The 20,440-nt window shown below is 41.0% G+C and overlaps 1 protein-coding gene across 1 annotated transcript in view; it reads right to left on the reverse strand.

Annotated features, from left to right (window-relative positions):
* Positions 1–7,749, reverse strand: part of LOC308321848 (mucin-2-like) — a gene marked incomplete at both ends in the record, with an annotated part of 32,052 nt that extends 24,303 nt beyond the window's left edge. Inside the window, 11 exons of the mRNA XM_080772939.1 lie at positions 61–212; positions 430–530; positions 1,089–1,215; positions 2,164–2,265; positions 2,951–3,092; positions 3,822–3,939; positions 4,163–4,288; positions 4,374–4,575; positions 6,312–6,426; positions 7,154–7,391; positions 7,671–7,749. Of these exons, the coding sequence (XP_080629065.1) occupies positions 61–212; positions 430–530; positions 1,089–1,215; positions 2,164–2,265; positions 2,951–3,092; positions 3,822–3,939; positions 4,163–4,288; positions 4,374–4,575; positions 6,312–6,426; positions 7,154–7,391; positions 7,671–7,749 (1,502 nt within the window). The remainder of the gene's footprint in view (positions 1–60; positions 213–429; positions 531–1,088; positions 1,216–2,163; positions 2,266–2,950; positions 3,093–3,821; positions 3,940–4,162; positions 4,289–4,373; positions 4,576–6,311; positions 6,427–7,153; positions 7,392–7,670) is intronic.
* Positions 7,750–20,440: the final 12,691 nt, after the last annotated feature.

Consider the following 20,440-nt stretch of genomic DNA (forward strand, 5'->3'; position numbering starts at 1 on the left):
ATCTAGAACAGATTCTGAATAACACACAATTACATACTTCAGAGCATGAAAATCCTTTACCAGGTGTTACAGTCCACCTTGACCGTCTGTCCAGGCTCATAGGTGACCCCACCATACGAACAGGGACACTGGTTGTCTTTGATACATCCCCCTTTACCATCGGACAGCAAGCCGCCAGGACACACACAGCCTGACACACAATCAGAGCTCACCTACAAAACACATCAAGTTCAGTTCATTGTAAACACCACCTTTATCTACAACAAGCTGAAGTCAGCATTGCATTGATAACATGTAACTATATTAGAAGAAGGGTATATGTTTAATTTCTGACTAGATTAGAGGTTCTGGGGTTCTGTTTCAATTCTTCTCTGAACAAAGACACACATTTTATTTCCATCACATGATAAAGCGCCAAAAGTAATTTACACATTCAGTGTCGGCAGACTGACAGCTCTTCTGGCATTCTGAGCCTTTTGCGTCCACCGAAGCTTTGGAACAGTTGAAGAAGACCATCGGAGCTTTGCAGGCTGAAGAGAAAATGGTGTTAAAAAACATACTTCTTATGTTAGAAATGATGCAATGAGAAGAGTGCTGAGTACCCACATGTAATGCTTGGTTTTCCATAACAGTTGAGCTTCCCACGCTTGCAGACACTAGGAAGTGAAAGAGACACATTGAACAGTAGATCAAAGAGAAGTAGTAAAACATCAAAGAAGAAGCATTGGAGCAATGAAATCCTCACCAGGTTTTTCCTTGAATCCTGACGTTGGTCCCAGGTTGAATCTGGTGATACTTGTCATAGCAGGGACATTTTATCGCTGGCACACACTCTCCCTTTTCATTAAGATAAGTTCCTTCAGCACATCCACAGCCGTCCACAGGAGTAAAGGCAATCTGGCACGTAGTGTCGGGCTGGCTTAGAGAGCGACAACCATGATTACAGCTGGTCATTTTGTAGCTGTACACCATGCTAGCAGGGCAGGAGGTTGTGTATTTTTCTGTGAAAACATGAAAGGCTGTCAGTGGTTTAAATCTAACAAACACTGCTGTTCATTTGAAATGAGATGTTTGTATGCAGAGCTTACTGCACACTGTGTTTCTCCACCCAGTGATGAAGATGCCTGCTGCAGCGCAGGTCTGAACGTAGGCAGATACAGCCGCACACATGCAGTCTTCACTCTTATCACAGGAGCAGGTAGCCTCCTTACAGCTCTATGAAGAGGGTTATTCACAGGGTCAATCTACACAGACATATTAATCAACATTTGGCTGAATTGTTTGTAAAAATATAAAATCTTACATCTTCATAGAACTCTGGATCAATTTCAGAATGACACTTAGAAAAAATCCCTTTGGCGTCACCAATCATGGAACACCAATTCTCAGCATACTTCTCTGTAAAAATTAAAAAAGATGAAAACGTTTTATCCACTGAAATAGTTCAATAGACAGACTAAAGCAATGTGCAGATTACAGACCTTTCTGTACATTCAGACTGCATGCGCTGGTAAAGACTTTGCTGGCAGGACAGGAAGCTTTACTCATCCATGTATTAGCAAACTCTGCAGCCCGAGCCTCAATCAGCCCACTACTGGTTTTTAAGTCATCAGTTTTAACATCGTTAAAGTCTCCACAAAGACCTGGGGAAACAACAGTCATATCATTGCATCACCATTTGAATATATAGTTTTTCAAAAATACATAACATTATGGTATGGATACATACCACGGAGCTTCCCCTTAAGAGATGCAGCAGCTGTGATGTAGACTTGCATTCTGGGTGTTAGCTGTATCTGAACCTGGAGTCCATAGCTAGTATGAATGAGAATGTGGAACGTGGACGGCTTGAAGACTTTTACATTGTCTGTGAAATACAGAATGACTTATAGTACATTGAAGCCATTCAACATCGATGTCTGTAATAAACCAATTCATTACATGGAAGAAGAAAAAAAATAATGACAACCTTTCAATGGATGGAAACTCACCCAGGAGGAGGGGTAATTGAGAAATCAGTTTGTTATAATATACTTTTCCACTTTCTTCAACTTTAATTTTCTGTAATAAAAAATAATAAGTAAGTCACCATTATGTACTTAGGCTACTGTATATAAAACATATGTTGATTTGATTTTATTGTAGAGAGACATAATAACCTACCTGTCCAGGCAGGACCACAGTTACAGCCTCCAGACATGTCTCAGAGTCAGATTTACCACATCTGGACAGATCACCATGAACTGTGATGTTCTTACTTTTCACCTGGAAAACAAGGTGAAGATAATTAACAGAGCCTTTGTTTGACCTGGGATGGATAGAGGAATAAATGATAATGCATGCTCCGATCACACGATGGTGTCTGGCCGGGAATGGCCAAGAATAGCAGACCAACAAGTTGACAACGGGTCCTGACAGGGTCATAAGCCCCCTAAGCTTAAATATGGAGTGCCGTGATTGAAGTATTAAGTATGCCTGGTTTGCTTTGTGGGTGGTGATGAGTGATGAATGGTGATCCACCTGAACTGAAGCCGCACCCACAGCTGTTGTTGTATGATAAAGTTGGAGGGGTTAGGGGAGGGGATGATATTATCACTGTTTATTTCATTGGCACGTTTGACTGTCAAGGTTTCAGCCTCCAGGAAGAAACCCTAAATACAAAGGGATGACATCATTACACATAACAACCACACCGAGGGGTCTAATAAAGTACTGTCACATGAAAAACGGACGATTTTTTAAGAATTCACGGCACTCCATCTTTAACACCAGGAATGACCCCCACCGCACACCTGTTTACTGTGCACGTTCATTGTTACTATAGTGTTGATTATGTCTTGTTTACTGTTGTATATTATTGAATGTATTTAAATGTAATTAATTGAATATTGAATACACATGAGTTATTGATTTAAAAAGGGATTCCACTGCATTTAATTGTTTCACTAACTTGTGTCAGAATGTAGGAGCAGTCTCCGCTGAACTCGTATTGGTTCTCATCGTAGGTGGTGAAGAAACTGCCAGCCATGACGTTGCAGGTTCCAGGACAGTTATCGGTGTCAACACAACTCCACCTTGCTCCTGTACAGGTACTGAAACACACACATGTGTACATTTACATACTCTCAGTATACACACTTCACATAATTCCATGTAGTAGTTCATGTATATTATTGTCCTGTATATGCACATGTACAGTGCATTTCATGCCCTTAGCACATCTGTCATCATTCATCATATTTGCATATGCCACTATGCATAGATGAAAATGTAAATTTAAACTGTAGATATATACATTAATTATTTACATGACATATGACACGTATATAAATTACATAAACTGTATGTAACACTACATGTTCATGTAAGTAAATTCCCTTTAATAATACATAAATAGCCTATGTCTATACATTGTATCGGTAATTTGTCATGTCTCTCATTCATATACGTATACTACATGCAGACACTAGGTGTGAAAGTGCTGAGACATTGTGCCACATTGAATGGCAAAAAACATTATAATTGTTATGTAATTATAATTAGATGTACATTTTTGTCATTTTTAAATATTGACTGACATTATTATTATGTACAAAAGCTTTGCAGAGGGACCTGAGGTTGGCCTTTAAACAACTGGATTATATTATTTCTGGATCTGTATTTTCTGTTCTTATATTGGAGCACTGGAGTACTAATACAACTTTAAATATGTTCTGTCTGTGAGTCTCTGTGACAAAAAGTGTCCAAACGATCGAAATGTTTGGTTTGGCTGTAAGTGAAGATAGTGTTTGGGATTCCCTTTTTTCTCTACAGTCTATTACCATTTTGAACAGGCCTTGGTGTAGGACTCTCCAGCCTTGTAGATTTTGCCATCGTGAACACAGGAACACTGTTCAATAGGGACACAGCCACTCTTCTTGACGTCGTCAAACACAGTTCCTTGAGATTAGGGTAAGAAAAATCAATATTATTACATAGTCAGAGATTCTTACACTTACCGTTCATGGGAGAAAAAACATTTAAGGCGTATTCTGACATCAGAACCTTCTGTGTTATGTGACCAACACATGGAAGCATGTTAACCTAGTTATTGTCGCAACCTGATTCTTATCAGCAATCAGATATTGATGTTATATTAATGTGGTCATAATTCTTGTTGTACCTTCTGGACAGAAGCATCCGTTGATGCAGTGGTCATCACACTGCTTACTCCTCTCTGTGTTACTGCAGGTGTCTGTGCAGGGACTTCCACATTCTTTGTACTCCATGTTGTATGGGCAGTTCTTTGCTATTCAACAAAATCAAAATGAAGTGTTATGACAGAATTTTAAGCAGTGCTTTGATATATTTTTAAAATATTTAATATTTCTTACTACAGAGTTGATGCTTCTGTGGAGCTCCACCGGCGTGGGCACACTGGCGAGAATACTCAGCCAGGGTTGAACACAGACATGAGCTGCTGTTGTCACAGTGACAGAGATCACTGGAACAAGCTTGGAGAAAAGAATCATAATCCACCAGCTTTCTGCAGCCTTTTAAGGCAGGTGATGTCAAGAGCTGTTCACACGCTACGTTCTGTGGATCAGAATAAAGAAACAGAATTGGCATGGAGCATATTCACGTGGGTGATATATTGAAACATGTTGAATATGTTGATAATGTTTCACTGTTCTTGTCATTACTTGTTGTGTACAAGTCTCGTTGTTTGGTTGGACATCATCACAGTCATCACTGTCTGAAGGACCATTGGCTAACCAGCGTTCTGCGTAATCATCCACTTCAATAGCCTCCCCTGAGAGACAAGACAAGTAAGCTTTAATGACAAGTAGCTTTTAGTAACGCTCTAGTTTTAATATTTGTTGCAAATATTTTTGCCCTGTATTGTAGCACTTTGTATCAGATTTGTTTGTTTTTTAATATATTTTTTATCCCACGATTTTGTAACCCATTTTTTACCCCTGTGCCAATCATCTACTGTGATCCTGGGCTCTACACACCCTCCGCCAACCTGGGGAGAGCAACAGACTTAACTCATGCTCCCTTCATGCCTGAGTGTCCAAGTTGCTCCTTTACACCTGACAGGGGGGAGTTTCCCTGGTTGGACGTAGCGCGTGGAAGGAACACGTTATTCCAACCAGTTCCTTTCCCCTCCATCAGGCGCCCCGGCTGGCCAGGGGGAGGCAGTTTAGAGACCAGGATTACTGCATGTTTTTGTGAGGGTACCTACCCTAGGGGACACGGGGAGAACATGCAAACTCCACACAGAAAGGCCCTTTCGCCAACCCCACCTTCGGGTAAGGGCACTGATGACGCGGAGGAGGAAACACGCCGCCAGCACCCACAGTGCCCCGAGCGGGAATCGAACCCAGGACCTTCTAGCTGTGAGGCGACAGCACAACCAACTGTGCCACTGTGCCCCAGTATCAGATTTGTTTTAAAAGACTAAAAATGTTGTATCTAAAGTCCAAGTTGAAGAGAAGGTTGTGTGTAAATGAATGAAGCCTCCATGAGCCAATGAATACAAATAAAAAAAAGAAAATCAACCAAAAGTCAGCTAAATTTGAAATCTGCATTATAACCAACATAATACAGACATGGATTACAATTTCCACAGTCCCTCTTCAGGGAGCATAATATATTGCATGTTGTATTTTGCATATATTGCTTATTGCATTTCTTGGTCCTAATATTGCTGCTTGCAAATACAGTATATTTATTATAATTATTATTACAGTATTTAATTATTATTTTTACCATTTTCCACAAACTCTTCAATTCCGTTGAAATCTCCACACAGTCCACAGGTTTGGTTTCTGAACTGTTCATCCAATTCCACCTTAAAACAAATTTCAAAATAAAACGTATTCATTATGTTCTGCTCAAGCTTTTTCAACATTCATATTTATTAATAGCATTATGTATTAAAAGATTATACAACCTGATTAGTCAACTAGACATTTAGAACATGTTTAAATCAGCATGACACCTATCTCAAATGTTCAAATGCAAAATGCCTCATCATTATAATGTATTACTTTTAGTCATTGTAATGTTCTACTCAGATGTGTCAGCTTTGAGGTTTGAGGTCAGATGTAGAGTTGCTGGACAATATTGATGACATCAGTGATCTCCATATATGGGCATTCCCATATACAAGCTTAATATTGATCGATATACATCAGGATGTCACATGATGCCACTACAGGGTGACCAACCAAATATTCAATATTGTGCAGAGCAAAATATAGCATGTTTGTATACATTTGTAATAGTTAATAACGAAGAAGAAGGAGTATGTTTTCCAGACCTACCCACAGAGAGTCGTCAAAGTTGGTCATGAGAACGAGGCCGAACGTAGCTTTGACCTTGATGTAGGACGAAACTTTCTCCACTGAAACGCCAGACTGACTGAACTGATCTTTCACCCTGAAGAGACACAGAAACAGTTGTTTACAGTTTGCTGCTGTCCAACAAAACCCCACAGTCAATGGCTGAATCTAGTTTGTGTAAAATGATAGCTAGCTAAAATAAGCAGTTATTACCAGACCAAATAGTAGCTTATCACATTGCAGCTGACTATCCCTCCAGGCCATGGGACCTAGAATTTTTGGACCATGGGATCCGGTGTTTTTTTGTATTATTATTAATATTATTTCTCATTTGCTGCTTTGCCAATGATTTCTGCATATAGGCTATATATTTTGCATCCTGTCCATCCGTCCGTCCGTCCGTCTGTATGTCTGTGAGCAGCTAATCTCTGGCACCGTTGGGCTGAAACTGCACATACACCCCCTGATACCAGAGTTGAACCTCTGCCCCCCAAAAATCTGATTGACCTGTTATAGCACATTTATTTAGATTACTCCTCCAGATCACAGGAATCGGTAGGCAGCAGGCCCTACACATTATAGTCATTAAATCTTTCTGATTTTTTCATATTCCATCCTGAAGATTGACTTCCAAAGTTTGCAGGAGTGCTCCGTGTAGAACTAAATACCTCAAATAACGAACGCAGCGTCAGCGTGTGCTTTCCTTGACATTTTGCACAAACATTTGCATTTAATTTACCAGCCCTACTGGCTAGTCAGTTCCATTAAGACATCCATGCTAGTAATGATCATAGCTTGTTCTCATAATACTGGCCAGTACGTACACTTTGTCGTTGACTGTGATGGAGTTGTTAGTCATTTCAATGATCGATCCTTCCAGGTTCAGTGTGACTTTGTATCCTTCGTCTGTCCTCTGCAGTTGGACGTTAAACTGAGAATATGCTGCTTTGCATTGAGACGTCAGGATGTAGTTACAACTTGAAGACATCTGGAAGACATCTCCATCATATGTCTTGAAGTGACGGTTCCCCCATGTACTGCAGAAATCCTCATGAATTAAGACTGGGAGAAAATGAATAAAACATTATTTACGGTTGAATCACATCTTCTTTACAACTTCTTTGCCATCAGCACATCAGTGGATTGGTACACTTTATTTGTGCACTTTGTAAAGAATCCTAAATGCATTTAATAAATGACATCATGAAGATATTTTAACAACTATTCCTTTAACTTCCAATGATCACTGTATCAGATGATTCAGATCCAACATAAAACACAAATAAACCAGTGAACTGTTTGAACTTCTGCATTTGACAAACTTGAACTTTAGTTACATACCAGCATTTATGGCAGGGAGCCCCAAGAACAGGGCCATCCAAAGCTGCAGCCATCGCTGTGCCATCCCGTTCAGAACCATTTTCCGATAGCTCGGTTTGCTTCTTCTTGTTGGACTTTGGGCATGTCTTTATATCCACCTAATCGTAACATCCCGCCCAATGACCTTCTCTCGACACGCCCAGAGCCCTACAGCTGCTATTTGCTCTTCTCATTATCCTTAATTTATATTTGCCGTTACGTAAAACCAGTCATCATGAACCATTTTGAACCTATACATTGTATTCAGAATCACAATTCTGCTACAAGTACGGCCATAGCTGAATGGGTATAAGGCCTGCACCTGCATGGGAAACAGAAGGTCCCAGGTTTGAGCCCCGGCAATGACACTTAATGTACACTTAATATACAGTTAAAGGGGGTACAGCAGTGGTACCCACGAGTTACGTGGATTACAGACGTACAGATGTGCGTGCACACACAGAGAGATTTCTGCAAATCACATGATACTTTGAAAGTTGAACGTTTTAAAGGGGAATGATCTTAATCACACGACCCCCCACACAAAAAATATCTGATTCTAGGCCTAATTGTCTCTCTCTCTCTCTCTCTCTCTGTCTGTGCGTGCGTGCGTGCGTGCGTGCGTGTAATGCATGTGTGATAGTGTCATATGTATATAAAGGTCATGGTTGTAGGCTGTGCCAATTAACATGCAGGATGTTCCTATTGACGAACCCTTCTGTTGAATGAATTACATGTTTAAAGTACAGGAGGAATATTATACAGTAGGTACTTTTTACATGTCAAATGACTCAGGCAGTTCAACAGCTCAGTGGCCTTGTGTTTAGAGTGTCAGCCCTGAGACTGGGAGGTCAGGGGTTCAATCCCTGACCGGGTCATACCAAAGACTCTAAAAATGGGACCCAGTGCCTCCTTACTTGACACTCAGCATCAAGGGTTGGATTGGGGCCGGATCATACCAGCGTCATGTCCAGGAGGTGTACTTGTACATGAAGCTGCCTCACACTACAGAAACAGGAGATAGGCTCCTGCCCCTATGGGCCTCATGGCTCGGCAAGGCTACTTATACTTACTATAGACAAGTCAATAACGGGTCAAAAGCACAGGGATCATCTGGAGCTACAGAGTATTGAAGATATATCAGCTTTACTTTCTCCATCATGATTCTTCATACATTATTTAACTCCTTTTCACTTTCATAAGCAACTCAAATTGTTGTCTAGTTCATTTATGGACTATTACCTATGTGGAAATAGATTGTGCTTTGTTAGAAAATGAACTCAGTCGATGGGTTCACAAAGTAAGAGCAAATAAAAATGCAGGATATAAAAAAGAACAAATAGCAGGAGGAGTGTTCTGTGTGTCGGTGGAAGGTCAGTGGGTGGAGACGGTTATCAAACAGGTGGATATATAGGCAGGCAGTCTCAGACAATCTCAGAATGCTATATAGAGTCTGGAACTATACACCTCCCACAATCGCATATTTTACAATATCTTTAGAGCTTATTTTTTTATTTCCATTTATATTAGGATAAATTTGACTGTAAAGATGAAACGGAGTTGGGCAGGAGGCTTCACTTCGGTCGCTTTATATTTACTCATGATCAGAGCTTCCGCGCTCCAGACTGTATGACGGAAGCATTCGAAAATTGTGTCACCAGTCACAAGGAGGTCCTGATTCTGGAGGTGGGCTGTATCTTTGATTTGTACATGGACCAGGCATTCCAATATAAACATAAGTACCAACCATTACTTGGAATTATAACAAACCTGGGGTATCGTTGTAGATTTGCCACACTGGTATTCGGAAGCCTGGGCCATGTGCATAAACTGACCATGAGTGGCCTAAGAATAGCTGGTATGACAAAGAGCAAAGCTAAACAATTTGCCAAATACTGTTCTGTTTCGGCTGTTATAGGCAGTTTGTCTGGGTGGAGGAGGAGGTGCCATGTGATGTGTATCTTTAAGTGAACATGAACTGTCCACCCATTTGATTCCTTGTAAAATGAATTGTAATTTGTGGATTCAAATAAAGATCTGTGTACGTGCTTGCGTGCGTGCGTCCGTGTGTGTGTGTGTGTGTGTGTGTGTGTGTGTGTCTCCCTCCTCCCCTTCATTCTCTTTAATGCTGCTTCAGTGATGTATATAGGTTTACAATGGAATAGGTCCTGGGTAGGCTGGCCTCATAGCGGGGATTCATTGAAGATTCCTCCCCGCATATGAGTCTGGAGTCGGGCTCATTGGCAGAGAGTAGCTGGAGATATCAGAAAATGACAGTTACGACCCTGAACACCCAAAACCAGGCTAATCCTAAACTTCCACAGACCATCAGAGACTTATTTAAAAACCCAGGCTGCATAACAGGGCTTGGGCACTACCCTACCATCTCTCTATATCATTTGATAAAGGCATAAAAACATGACTTGTACACCCAATGAAAATATAAACTTCACGGAATATATGTAACCAGTGTAATGTCTCTCTCTGCGTTGTGTAGATGTACATGAGACGGACCCAGAACTGTCCTTGGAAAGTGGAAACCTCTCTTTATTCTGACAAAGAATAACAAAGACACGTCTCCACGTTAGTTTCGTAGTAGTGCAACAACTCCTCTCGTTCCAAGACGGAAGTACAGAAGCAAGACGACAGTAACACAACAAATAATAGAACGTAACATACCTGACAAAGAATAACAAAGACACGTCTCCACGTTAGTTTCGTAGTAGTGCAACAACTCCTCTCTAAACAGGGTTAAACAAACACTGTATAAATCAATTTGCAAGTACAATGCTTATCATGTTATACGGATAATTCAACAAAGACACCCACCTCGTTCCAAGACGGAAGTACAGAAGGAAGAGGTGGGGGTGTCGCAGGACATTTATACAGGGGGCAAAAGGAGGAGTGAAAGGAGCTGTGACCTTTAATGCACTATGTACTGTATTCCTATACACGTGAACTATGGAGAATTCAAGCCCGACACACACCGGCTGCGTCCCCCGCGCGGCGCCGCGCGGCGCACACAGCCGCCTCCATTATTTTCAATGAACCTAACGCACACCGGCTCCGTCCGCCGCGCGCGGCTCCGCGCAGCAACGCGCCGCAGACGGTCGCAGCCGGTGTGTGGTGGGCTTAAGTCAGGTAAAAGCACTTATTTGTGTCCTATTTTGTGTAATTATATAATACTGTTACATATATACCACTTCGAATTATAACAATCGGTTGAAGATTATCTGAATATCGCACAAGTAATATATCAACTTCTTTGCAACGGGCCATTGCGCTCAGCACTGGCAGTGTTTTACCTATACTTGTGAGGACCTCTGCTTGGATTCATTGTGAGTGGGGCACCGACGATCTGCAAGCTCCCAACGCGCTGCATGTGGAGTGGACGCAACACTTGGAGCTTGTAGATCCACGGCTTGCCAAGCCGTGTATATCCACGGATATCCCATATTCCGTGACAATTATTACCTAAACATGAGAGAGATGTGCCATATGCGCACGCACAATGATTCCATTCACACCCCCCCCCCTCTCTCTCTCTCTCTCTCTCTCTCTCTCTCTCTCTCTCTCTCTCTCTCTCTGCACTCTCTCTCTCTCTCTATCTCTCTCTCTCTCCTCACATAACCATGACCATGAAATGGAAAGCAAAATACAGCACGATATAGTTTCACATGCCACGCATAGACTTGTTGGTGTAGGGCTGTATAGGCATGCGCAATGGCATTTGGCCTGGGTCCTTAGTCAGTGCAGAGAGCGCTCTCCGTGGTGCTGAAACCTTTTTTCCTGTTGTATTCCACTATTCCAGGAATTTCCAGAATTGTAACGTGTGAGTGAGAGATGGGATCTGTCACGGGGCAGCCCCTGCCCTTAGACAATATCAAGGACCTTGCAAATAGACCACACAGTTAAGTCAACTTGATCAATTGACAAACAGCTGGACTGGAAGTAACGGTTTTATATATATTGTACACATGACATTTTTAGTAATTAACACAATGGTTGAAAGAGCAGGATTGCTGCAGGTGGAGGCAGTTCAGAGTTCAGTCTCACTTGAGGCTAGGTGAGAGACAACAGGGGAGAACTGCCAGGCAGGGAAAAGCCTGTACCAGTTCCTGCTTGTCTCTTGATTGTATATAGTTTTTCACGTGTTTGTTTTGTTTTATTGGAATGTTGTTTTGGCCAGTATTATTTATTTTCTGTACTTTGTCGCTGACTCGCACTGCACTTAGTGCAGGAACAATAGCGCCAAAAGTTGACTATACCCCTCCCCGAGGTATAACAAAACGGGACATAGTTTTTTCATATATTTAGGATGTCCCCTTCATGAAATGGATCGTCCCGAGATTTACTTTTACTGCAAAAGGGTTGAAATTGATCCATGAAGTTACTCAGCACATAGGCAATAAAAAACGTCTATCTGAAAGAGATAGTTCCAAGAAAATTCTATGTAATATTTTACCTGTTTGTTTTTACATCATACTTGCACAAATTGTCTACAGGTAGTGTGCCTAATACTATTACAGTAATATATTAGTAACTAGTTACTGCCCAACACTGGTGGGAATAGAAGATGCGTGGCGTAGGGAAGCCCAAAAAACAATGGGAAAAGTAGAATTGCATGTTGTAGGACCTTTAGGCCTAAGTGAAATATTTCCTCTGCATTTAATGTAAGTTAACCCATACTTTCTATTCATAGCAGTGGGCGCTAGTGCCCGGGGAGCATTTAGGGGTCAAGTGTCTTGCTCAGCGGCACATAGACCGGAGCACAATCCATCTGATTCTCTATTCATTCAGCTACAGTATGGCCTCCCAAAGATATACTGTAGTTAGTTCTATCCATTCAGTTACAGTATGGCCTCCCAAAGATATACTGTAGTTAGTTCTATCCATTCAGTTACAGTATGGCCTCCCAAAGATATACTGTAGTTAGTTCTATAATAAATGATTCTCAGATGGCCCCTCTATCCATTCAGCTACAGTATGGCCTCCCAAAGATATACTGTAGTTACCGTAGTTCTATAATAACACAATCCATCTGATTCTCAGATGGCCCCTCTATCCATCCAGCTACAGTATGGCCTCCACAAGATATACTGTAGTTAGTTCGGTTAGATTCAATCATCTATAATAAATGAAATGCATAATAATGATGCACACATAGGGCAACAGTAATGGACTTTCTGTGACTCTGTATAGCATTATGGCATTGTTGCGACCGCTAGTAGTAACGGCCTTCAGTCTGGAGAGACCATGGCACAAGCGCACTTGGATTGGATCAGCTGGTGCTGAGGGAACAGTACTTTGTGTGTCTGAGCAGCCCAACACGTGAGTGACAGACTGACAGTCGCTTTGAAGCTGCTATAGCTAGTGGGATCCTCCTGATGTCGCATCACGACTTTGCTTATTCCTTCTAAATCTCTGGATATAAAACATAGCTAACTCGTCCAATCATCAATATTGTTCTTCTAAAATAGTTGGTTTGTGCCTATAAGTATTACGATTATAACGATCGCTTTTGTCTTTGCTGACAGGCACTCAAAAGGAACTCAAATGAGATGTTAACGTCCTGCACTTAGAAATAAAACAAATGTTTACAACATTACAAGTGGCTCTTATTTTGATGAGGAAGTTTCTGCACAGGAAGTCCGTTTCAGTAGTAAACAAGCTACGATGGGTGAGCTGTCAAAGTGCGATGACAGTGGGATCCTCCTGCTGCTCTTATACTGTTGCTTTTTTTGAGTGGTGCAACCACTAGCAATATAGCAATGTCCCTGTTCACCTATGTGTTCACCTATGTGCCTATGTGTTGGTTAATGAGCACCAGTATGACTATTAGTACCAGCAGGGGCGCTGTTGTGCCAGACACAGAGAGAGTGATAGTGCTGCGCTGTTGCCTGATAATGAGAGAGAGGGGGGGGGGGGGGGGGAGTTGCACCACTCAGTTCACACGGGTGTGATTTTTTTAACTTGTACTTACACTGTTGCATTTCTGAATTTTGTGACAAAGTGCATTTAAACCTATTTGAATTCATATTGTTTTCACTTACTTAGACTGTTGCATTTCTGTATTTTGTGCCAAAGTTCTCAGCCCTAGCGGTCGCTTTATCGCCTTTAAGGCGTATTACTGGTGTAACATATTGTAACATCCACTCTGTAACTGTTGTCATTCTGTAATGTTGCCTGTGATTTGTGCTGATGTCATAACCATAGGTTTACCTTGCTACTACGTTTTGTTCGGAAATAGAGATCTTTGTATTTATTTGTTTAGTGTTTTGTGATGATGCATTATAATGATACTTTTCCCCTTTACTGGAAAAAACATTTATAGTGAGTTGTAATGCAATATATGATAATAATTAATACATTATCAATTCAAATGTATTTAAATTAATGTGTTTCAATAAGACATGGAAAAATAACCATTCATTCATTTTAGGCCTATTTCCACATTGAATTAGACCCACAGTTATAAGCCAAGAACCACAAAGAAAACGACCAGACATGCTTGAGAATTTTAATTGATTGCTTCAGATTGACAAATCACTGTTCAAATCAATCAAATAATAAAAGCTAAGAGATTAGTTACAATACAAATTAGGATAGAATAGAAATGGAAAAAGTCTTTGTGAAGCAACCCAGACTAATCAAACACTTTTCTCCAAACCAAAATGAGGTAAATCACCTCACAATGAATTGGGACCCGTCTACATCATGATGACATTGTTTCCGACTGTTGATGGTTGATGGTTTTGGTTGTTTCAATTGACAGGTAGACATATTGACTGGAATAACAAATCACTGTCCCATGTTGTCTGTCATGGCTTTGTGAAAAGTCCAGGCTACATTTCAGAGCAAATGTTTATCCTAGCCCGAAATTAAATCCTCACACTTGAGGTCACGACAACCACACTTTTCAATGAAAGTGTAAGAGTACATCTCTGTCGTGCCATCATCACATTTCAACTCTACTTCCTTCGTGCTGGTGGCCATCTCCTGACAACAGGTGCATTTGTGCATTAAGCCATTTGTCTTTGATGAATACCTTTAGAAAGAGGAGAAGAACAGTGTTAGTGGCAATGGTTGGTAGCGTTAGTGGTAGAGTTGCTGGAAATTAACAATCAACAAATACAAATATTGGACTTCAATTACTAATATAATATGTATTGTAGAAAGTACCGTCTTAATGAAATAAACAAATACATAACTGTGTTCTGCAACAAACATGCTTTTAGGAGCATATGTGTACACACACATAAAAGCAAGTAAAAGCACAAAAATTGTCCGACTGCTCACTCAAATGTATAACCTGCTCTGACTATAGTGTATATAATGGAAAAATAAGTGCTGTTAAGTTATGTGTTTGTGCATATGCTCATTTTTGTCACGCAGGGATCAACAGGAGAGATGCTTTGCATTTTATGAATCAATAACAAATATTGTAGACATGGTTTCATTTGTTGGCATATTTTGCAAAGGGGAAAATGCAGACAATGTTGTCTTGAGAAGAATTTCAAATAATGTAAATATTTGGTGATAGCCTAAATCCCTCCCATGAAACCCCAATCCCAAATCCTATAGAATAGATTGAAATCTTACATTGAGTATGTCGGACAGCTACCACCGCAGGATGTCATTTCAACTGGAACTGTTGATCTGCATTCAACAATTTGAGTTTCAGGACCAACTGGTACAGTTGTAGTTTCAGTGAAAGCGCTGAACCGACCTGTAGGTTCAGTGACAGCTTGTGTGCCTTCGAAACCAATGAACGGCCTTGTGACAGTGACAGCTCCAGTGTTTTCGGATCCGACAGACTGAGTTGTAGGTACAGGGACAGTTTTAGTTCCTTCGGGACCAACGGGCTCAGCTGTAGTTACAGCAGCAGTTTTAGCTCCTTTGGGACCTATGGTCTGAGCTGTCTGTACAACTACAGGGACCGTTTTAGTTCCTTCGGGACCGATGGGCTCAGATGTAGTTACAGCGGAAGTTTTAGTTCCTTCGGGACCTACGGACTGAGCTGTCGGTACAGAGACCGTTTTAGTTCCTCCGGGACCGATGGGCTGACCTGGAGTTACGGCGGCAGTTTTAGTTCCTTCGGGACCTACGGACTGAGCTGTCGGTACAAGGACAGTTTTAGTTCCTTCGGGACCAATGGGCTCAGGTGTAGTTACAGCGGAAGTTTTAGTTCCTTCGGGACCTACGGACTGAGTTGTCGGTACAGAGACAGTTTTAGTTCCTTCGGGACCTACGGACTGAGCTGTCGGTACAGAGACAGTTTTAGTTCCTTCAGGACTGATGGGCTGACCTGGAGTTACAGCGGCAGTTTTAGTTCCTTCGGGACCTACGGACTGAGCTGTCGGTATTGGGACAGTTTTAGTTTCTTCTGGACCAATGGGCTCAGCTGTAGTTATAGCGGCAGTTTTAGTTCCTTCGGGACCTACGGACAGAGCTGTCGGTACTGAGACAGTTTTAGTTCCTTCGGAACCAATAGGCTGACCTGGAGTTACAGCGGCAGTTTTAGTTCCTTCGGGACCTACGGACTGAGCAGTCGGTACAGGGACAGTTTTAGTTCCTTCTGGACCGATGGGCTCAGCTGTAGTTACAGCGGCAGTTTTAGTTCCTTCAGGACCGATGGGCTGACCTGGAGTTACAGCGGAAGTTTTAGTTTCTTCGGGACCTACGGACTGAGCAGTCGGTATAGGGACAGTTTTTGTTCCTCCGGGACCAATGGGCTCAGCTGTAGTTACAGCGGCAGTTTTAGTTCCTTCGGGACCTACGGACTGAGCTGTCGGTACAGAGACAGTGTTAGTTCCTCCGGGCCCGATGGGCTGACCTGGAGTTACAGCGGCAGTTTTAGTTCCTTCGGGACCTACGGACTGAGTTGTCGGTACAGGGACAGTTTTAGTTCCTTCTGGACCGATGGGCTCAGGTGTAGTTACAGCGGCAGTTTTAGTTCCTTCGGGACCTACGGACTGAGCTGTCGGTACAGAGACAGTTTTAGTTCCTTCAGGACCAATGGGCTGAGCTGTTGTTACAGCGCCAGTTTTAGTTCCTTCGGGACCTACGGACTGAGCTGTCGGTACAGGGACAGTTTTAGTTCCTTCGGGACCAATGACCCGAGTTGTAGGTACAGCGACAGTTGTAGTTTCTTTGGAACCGATGAACTGACTTGTAGGAACAGTGACAGTTTGAGTTTCACTGGAACTGCTGGGTCGACTTGTAGGCCGTCCCTTTTTAACCTCCAGGATGGTTGTTTCGTTCTTATGTACACAGTCTTCACGCTTGGTACCTGGTTTGCACATACAAGGTAATATTTATCAAAGAGAAAGAATACAATAACTGATAACAGTCTCTTACATTTACAAGTCTTGCATACACATTACAAAGCCACAGTTATTAGAAACATAAGACATTTTAGAAAATGTTAAATGATGTTACTGTAGTAGCCTACTATAAATGAATGGAAACACCAGTTAAAAACAGCATAACAAATGTTAATGAATTCTTACATGTTTTGCAACAGCCTTTCTTGTCCAATTTTTCTGTGCCCTGTAATACAAATTTTATACAAATTGAAATCATCAGATAACTGACTACAGCTTCTTACTACTACAATTAATGGAGACTAACGTCACGTTTCACTTCAATCTTGCAGATGAAAGATCAATGTTCCTGAAAAGCCTGAGCGTTCACAAATACAAAATTCATTTATTAGAAAACGTTATGAAGCTAGTATCCAGATATAGGCTACTCACTGGAAGGCAGTTGCTGGGATCATATTCAGCACATTCAGTTTTGACTTCAAGGACTGTGAGTTGGTCTGCGACGCATTCATACTTTGTACAGTTGTCGTTTGGTGAAGACCAGGTTTGTGAAGGCTGTGAGAGGATGCAATTAATTACATTTTAAAAGACATGATATGGTTTGATGGAACATAAAACACATTTCCAACAACAACCCGTTGGAAACTATAGTAAAACTAAGTGTTTTCAAATGGTTTTCTATTGAACTCACCTCAATAACATAAGATGTGTTGTCTGGTAGAAGAACAGTGCAGCTGTTCTTTTTACACGTTCCACAACATTGTCCTGTCACATTTTCATACTTGAAGCCCTGTTTGAAACACAGCACGTTATATTTTAGGGATCAACAATCAATTAAATCATTAAGAAGATGAATATGATGCCTTTTAATACTTAATATATCTGACATCATCAACAATATTCAAATCAAATTAAATTATAATGATCCTGTCATTTTATGGTTGTTAAGCTGTTAACAGTTGATACAGTTACAAACAACACTATGCATTATTTTAAGAAAAAATATGGTTTCACAAGCAGCCTGACACTAATAATTCTGCACATGATCACATACTGTACAGATGATAGCTAAGATACAGATATTCAGTGCATAGTTGTGTGAAAGGTGTGACTTGTAGCCTTGATAAAAGCAAAAGTAATTAAAGATTGCTTTTTTAATTAAAATCGCAAACCAATACTGAGCAGAAGGTTATTAATGTCATGCACATTTACCTGGGAACAGTTGGTGTCACATTGTATAGGTTCACACTCGATAACATTCAGAGATGTGATGTTATCCGTTTTTTCACTACAATTGCATTTCTTGCAAATGTCTTGGGATGGGATGGATACACCTGGCTGTGACAGAATGGAAAGCTCATTACATTTGTCCGACATATATTTAAATGGATCAAAATACAGTTATTCCAATGAGCATTGTCTGTAGCTTGTTTGTATTGCAAATGTTTGATTAGGAATGTTCACAAATCGACACCAAAGCTTACCTTGTATTCAGTGTCATTGTAGACACAAACTTTTTTGGGTTCTGGAGAAGAAGCATAATGTTGTATATTTAAAATGAATTCAAACACTCACATTCCATCCTGACATCAATCAAAAGTCCATATCAATGAAAATAACAATTACAGAATCAGAATACAGAATAAATAAAATAACTTACTACAGTGTGAGTCACAACATTTGTCGGGTAAGTCTTCTACGGTCATTTCAAACCCTGTTGCACACTTTTGTGTGCGATTTGAACACTTTGTTTTATCACACTCTGTGGGTGAAGGAAGATCATGTATATATGATTACCATCAAAGTAGAACATTGTAGCACATCAGGAATATTTTCATCATGTGGGCTTGTTATTTTGAGCAAATAAAGATTTATATTTGGAAATACTGTGACTTTAGTATTGTATACTCTGTGGGTTACATTAACACCACGACTCTGGAAAGGATTGTCTAATGTAATTCTATTATTTTATGTTACAAACAACTCACCACATTTTGATACTGGACAGCAGTCTTTGGTTTCGTTGACCAGCACCTCTCCATCTTTGTCACATCTAGGAGGAGATGTTTGGGTTGCACAAGCCACTGGCTCACACTCAACACTTGAGGTTTCATCACAAGTACACTGCTTACACTCACTCCTCCATGTGTCACCCACCTTGATCAGAAACAATGTTAGTACGAACAGAAGATCTAACAAAACCTAGGCTTTCAATATACACCATTACTGTCTGTCTGTCTGTCTGTCTGTCTGTCTGTCTGTCTGTCTGTCTGTCTGTCTGTCTGTCTGTCTGTCTGTCTGTCTGTCTGTCTGTCTGTCTGTCTGTCTGTCTGTCTACTAAACTATTAAACAATGGCAGCAATATTTAAACAGAGGTAAAAATCACATAACATCTACCTCTTTAGGATTTCCGTCCGGACCAGTACAACCTGATAGAATACAAAGGTTAGATTAATTGAGAAAACAACAACAATAATAATAATAACCAGTAAGCCCTTAGGCGTACATTCAATAGTTAACTGCGCAATAATAATAATAATAATAATAATTTCAAGAACATATCCTATTTTGTAAATATTTGGACTTACAGCTGGAAACACAGACATCCGACTTTGAATTGAACAAGACAGTTCCTTCAGGGCAGAAACATCCTTCATTAGACGCAGAATTTTTTGTCTTGTTCGCCACATTCTTTTCATTGTATCTAAGAAGAAGAAGAAATACATGACAGAAAGATGATACAAACATCAGGAGATCACTTAATGTTGTGTACAGCAGAGAATAAAAAATACTAATGTAATATCACCAAGTCTGACATCTGCCACTATAGGGTGCTATCCCCTTTGGGTCTCTGCATTATTGTCTCCAGCAGGGCGAAGGTATGGGGAAAGAGTATGTTTTGCACTCCATCTCAGGCACCGTTGGCCCGATCCATGCCAAACTTTGCACACACACTCCCTAGATCCAACAATGAACCTAATTTTCCTAAACAGCCTGTTATAGCGCCACCAGGAGGCCGACTTTCATTATCAAATTATTACACAGTATCTCTACGTCATGTGCTCACATTCCATATGTTGATCTGACCTCATCAAACCCTGTAGACTCAAGAGACGCTCCATATATGGCCAGTACAGAATTAATTAGATGTGTTGATTCCGCCAAAGTGCCAGCACTCGCCCAGCAGTCTGCTGTCACCCAGGCGGATATGTTGATCTGACCCCCCATTCCAAAGCGCCAGCGTTCGCCCAGCAGTTTGCTGTCACCCAGGCGGATATGTGCATGCGACCTCACCCTTTAAGGCGAAGTCGCTTCTCGCCCTCACGTGTCTTACTGGTATAACTCAATAAATACATTACGCAGTCAAATTGGGCTACGGCTACCTGATAAAATCGGCAGGGTGGTTTGTTTATTTTCCCTATGGGA

This window comes from Protomyctophum bolini (assembly GCF_963924005.1).
Source record: "Protomyctophum bolini genome assembly, chromosome: 9".
NCBI classification, from domain to species: Eukaryota; Metazoa; Chordata; class Actinopteri; order Myctophiformes; family Myctophidae; genus Protomyctophum; species Protomyctophum bolini.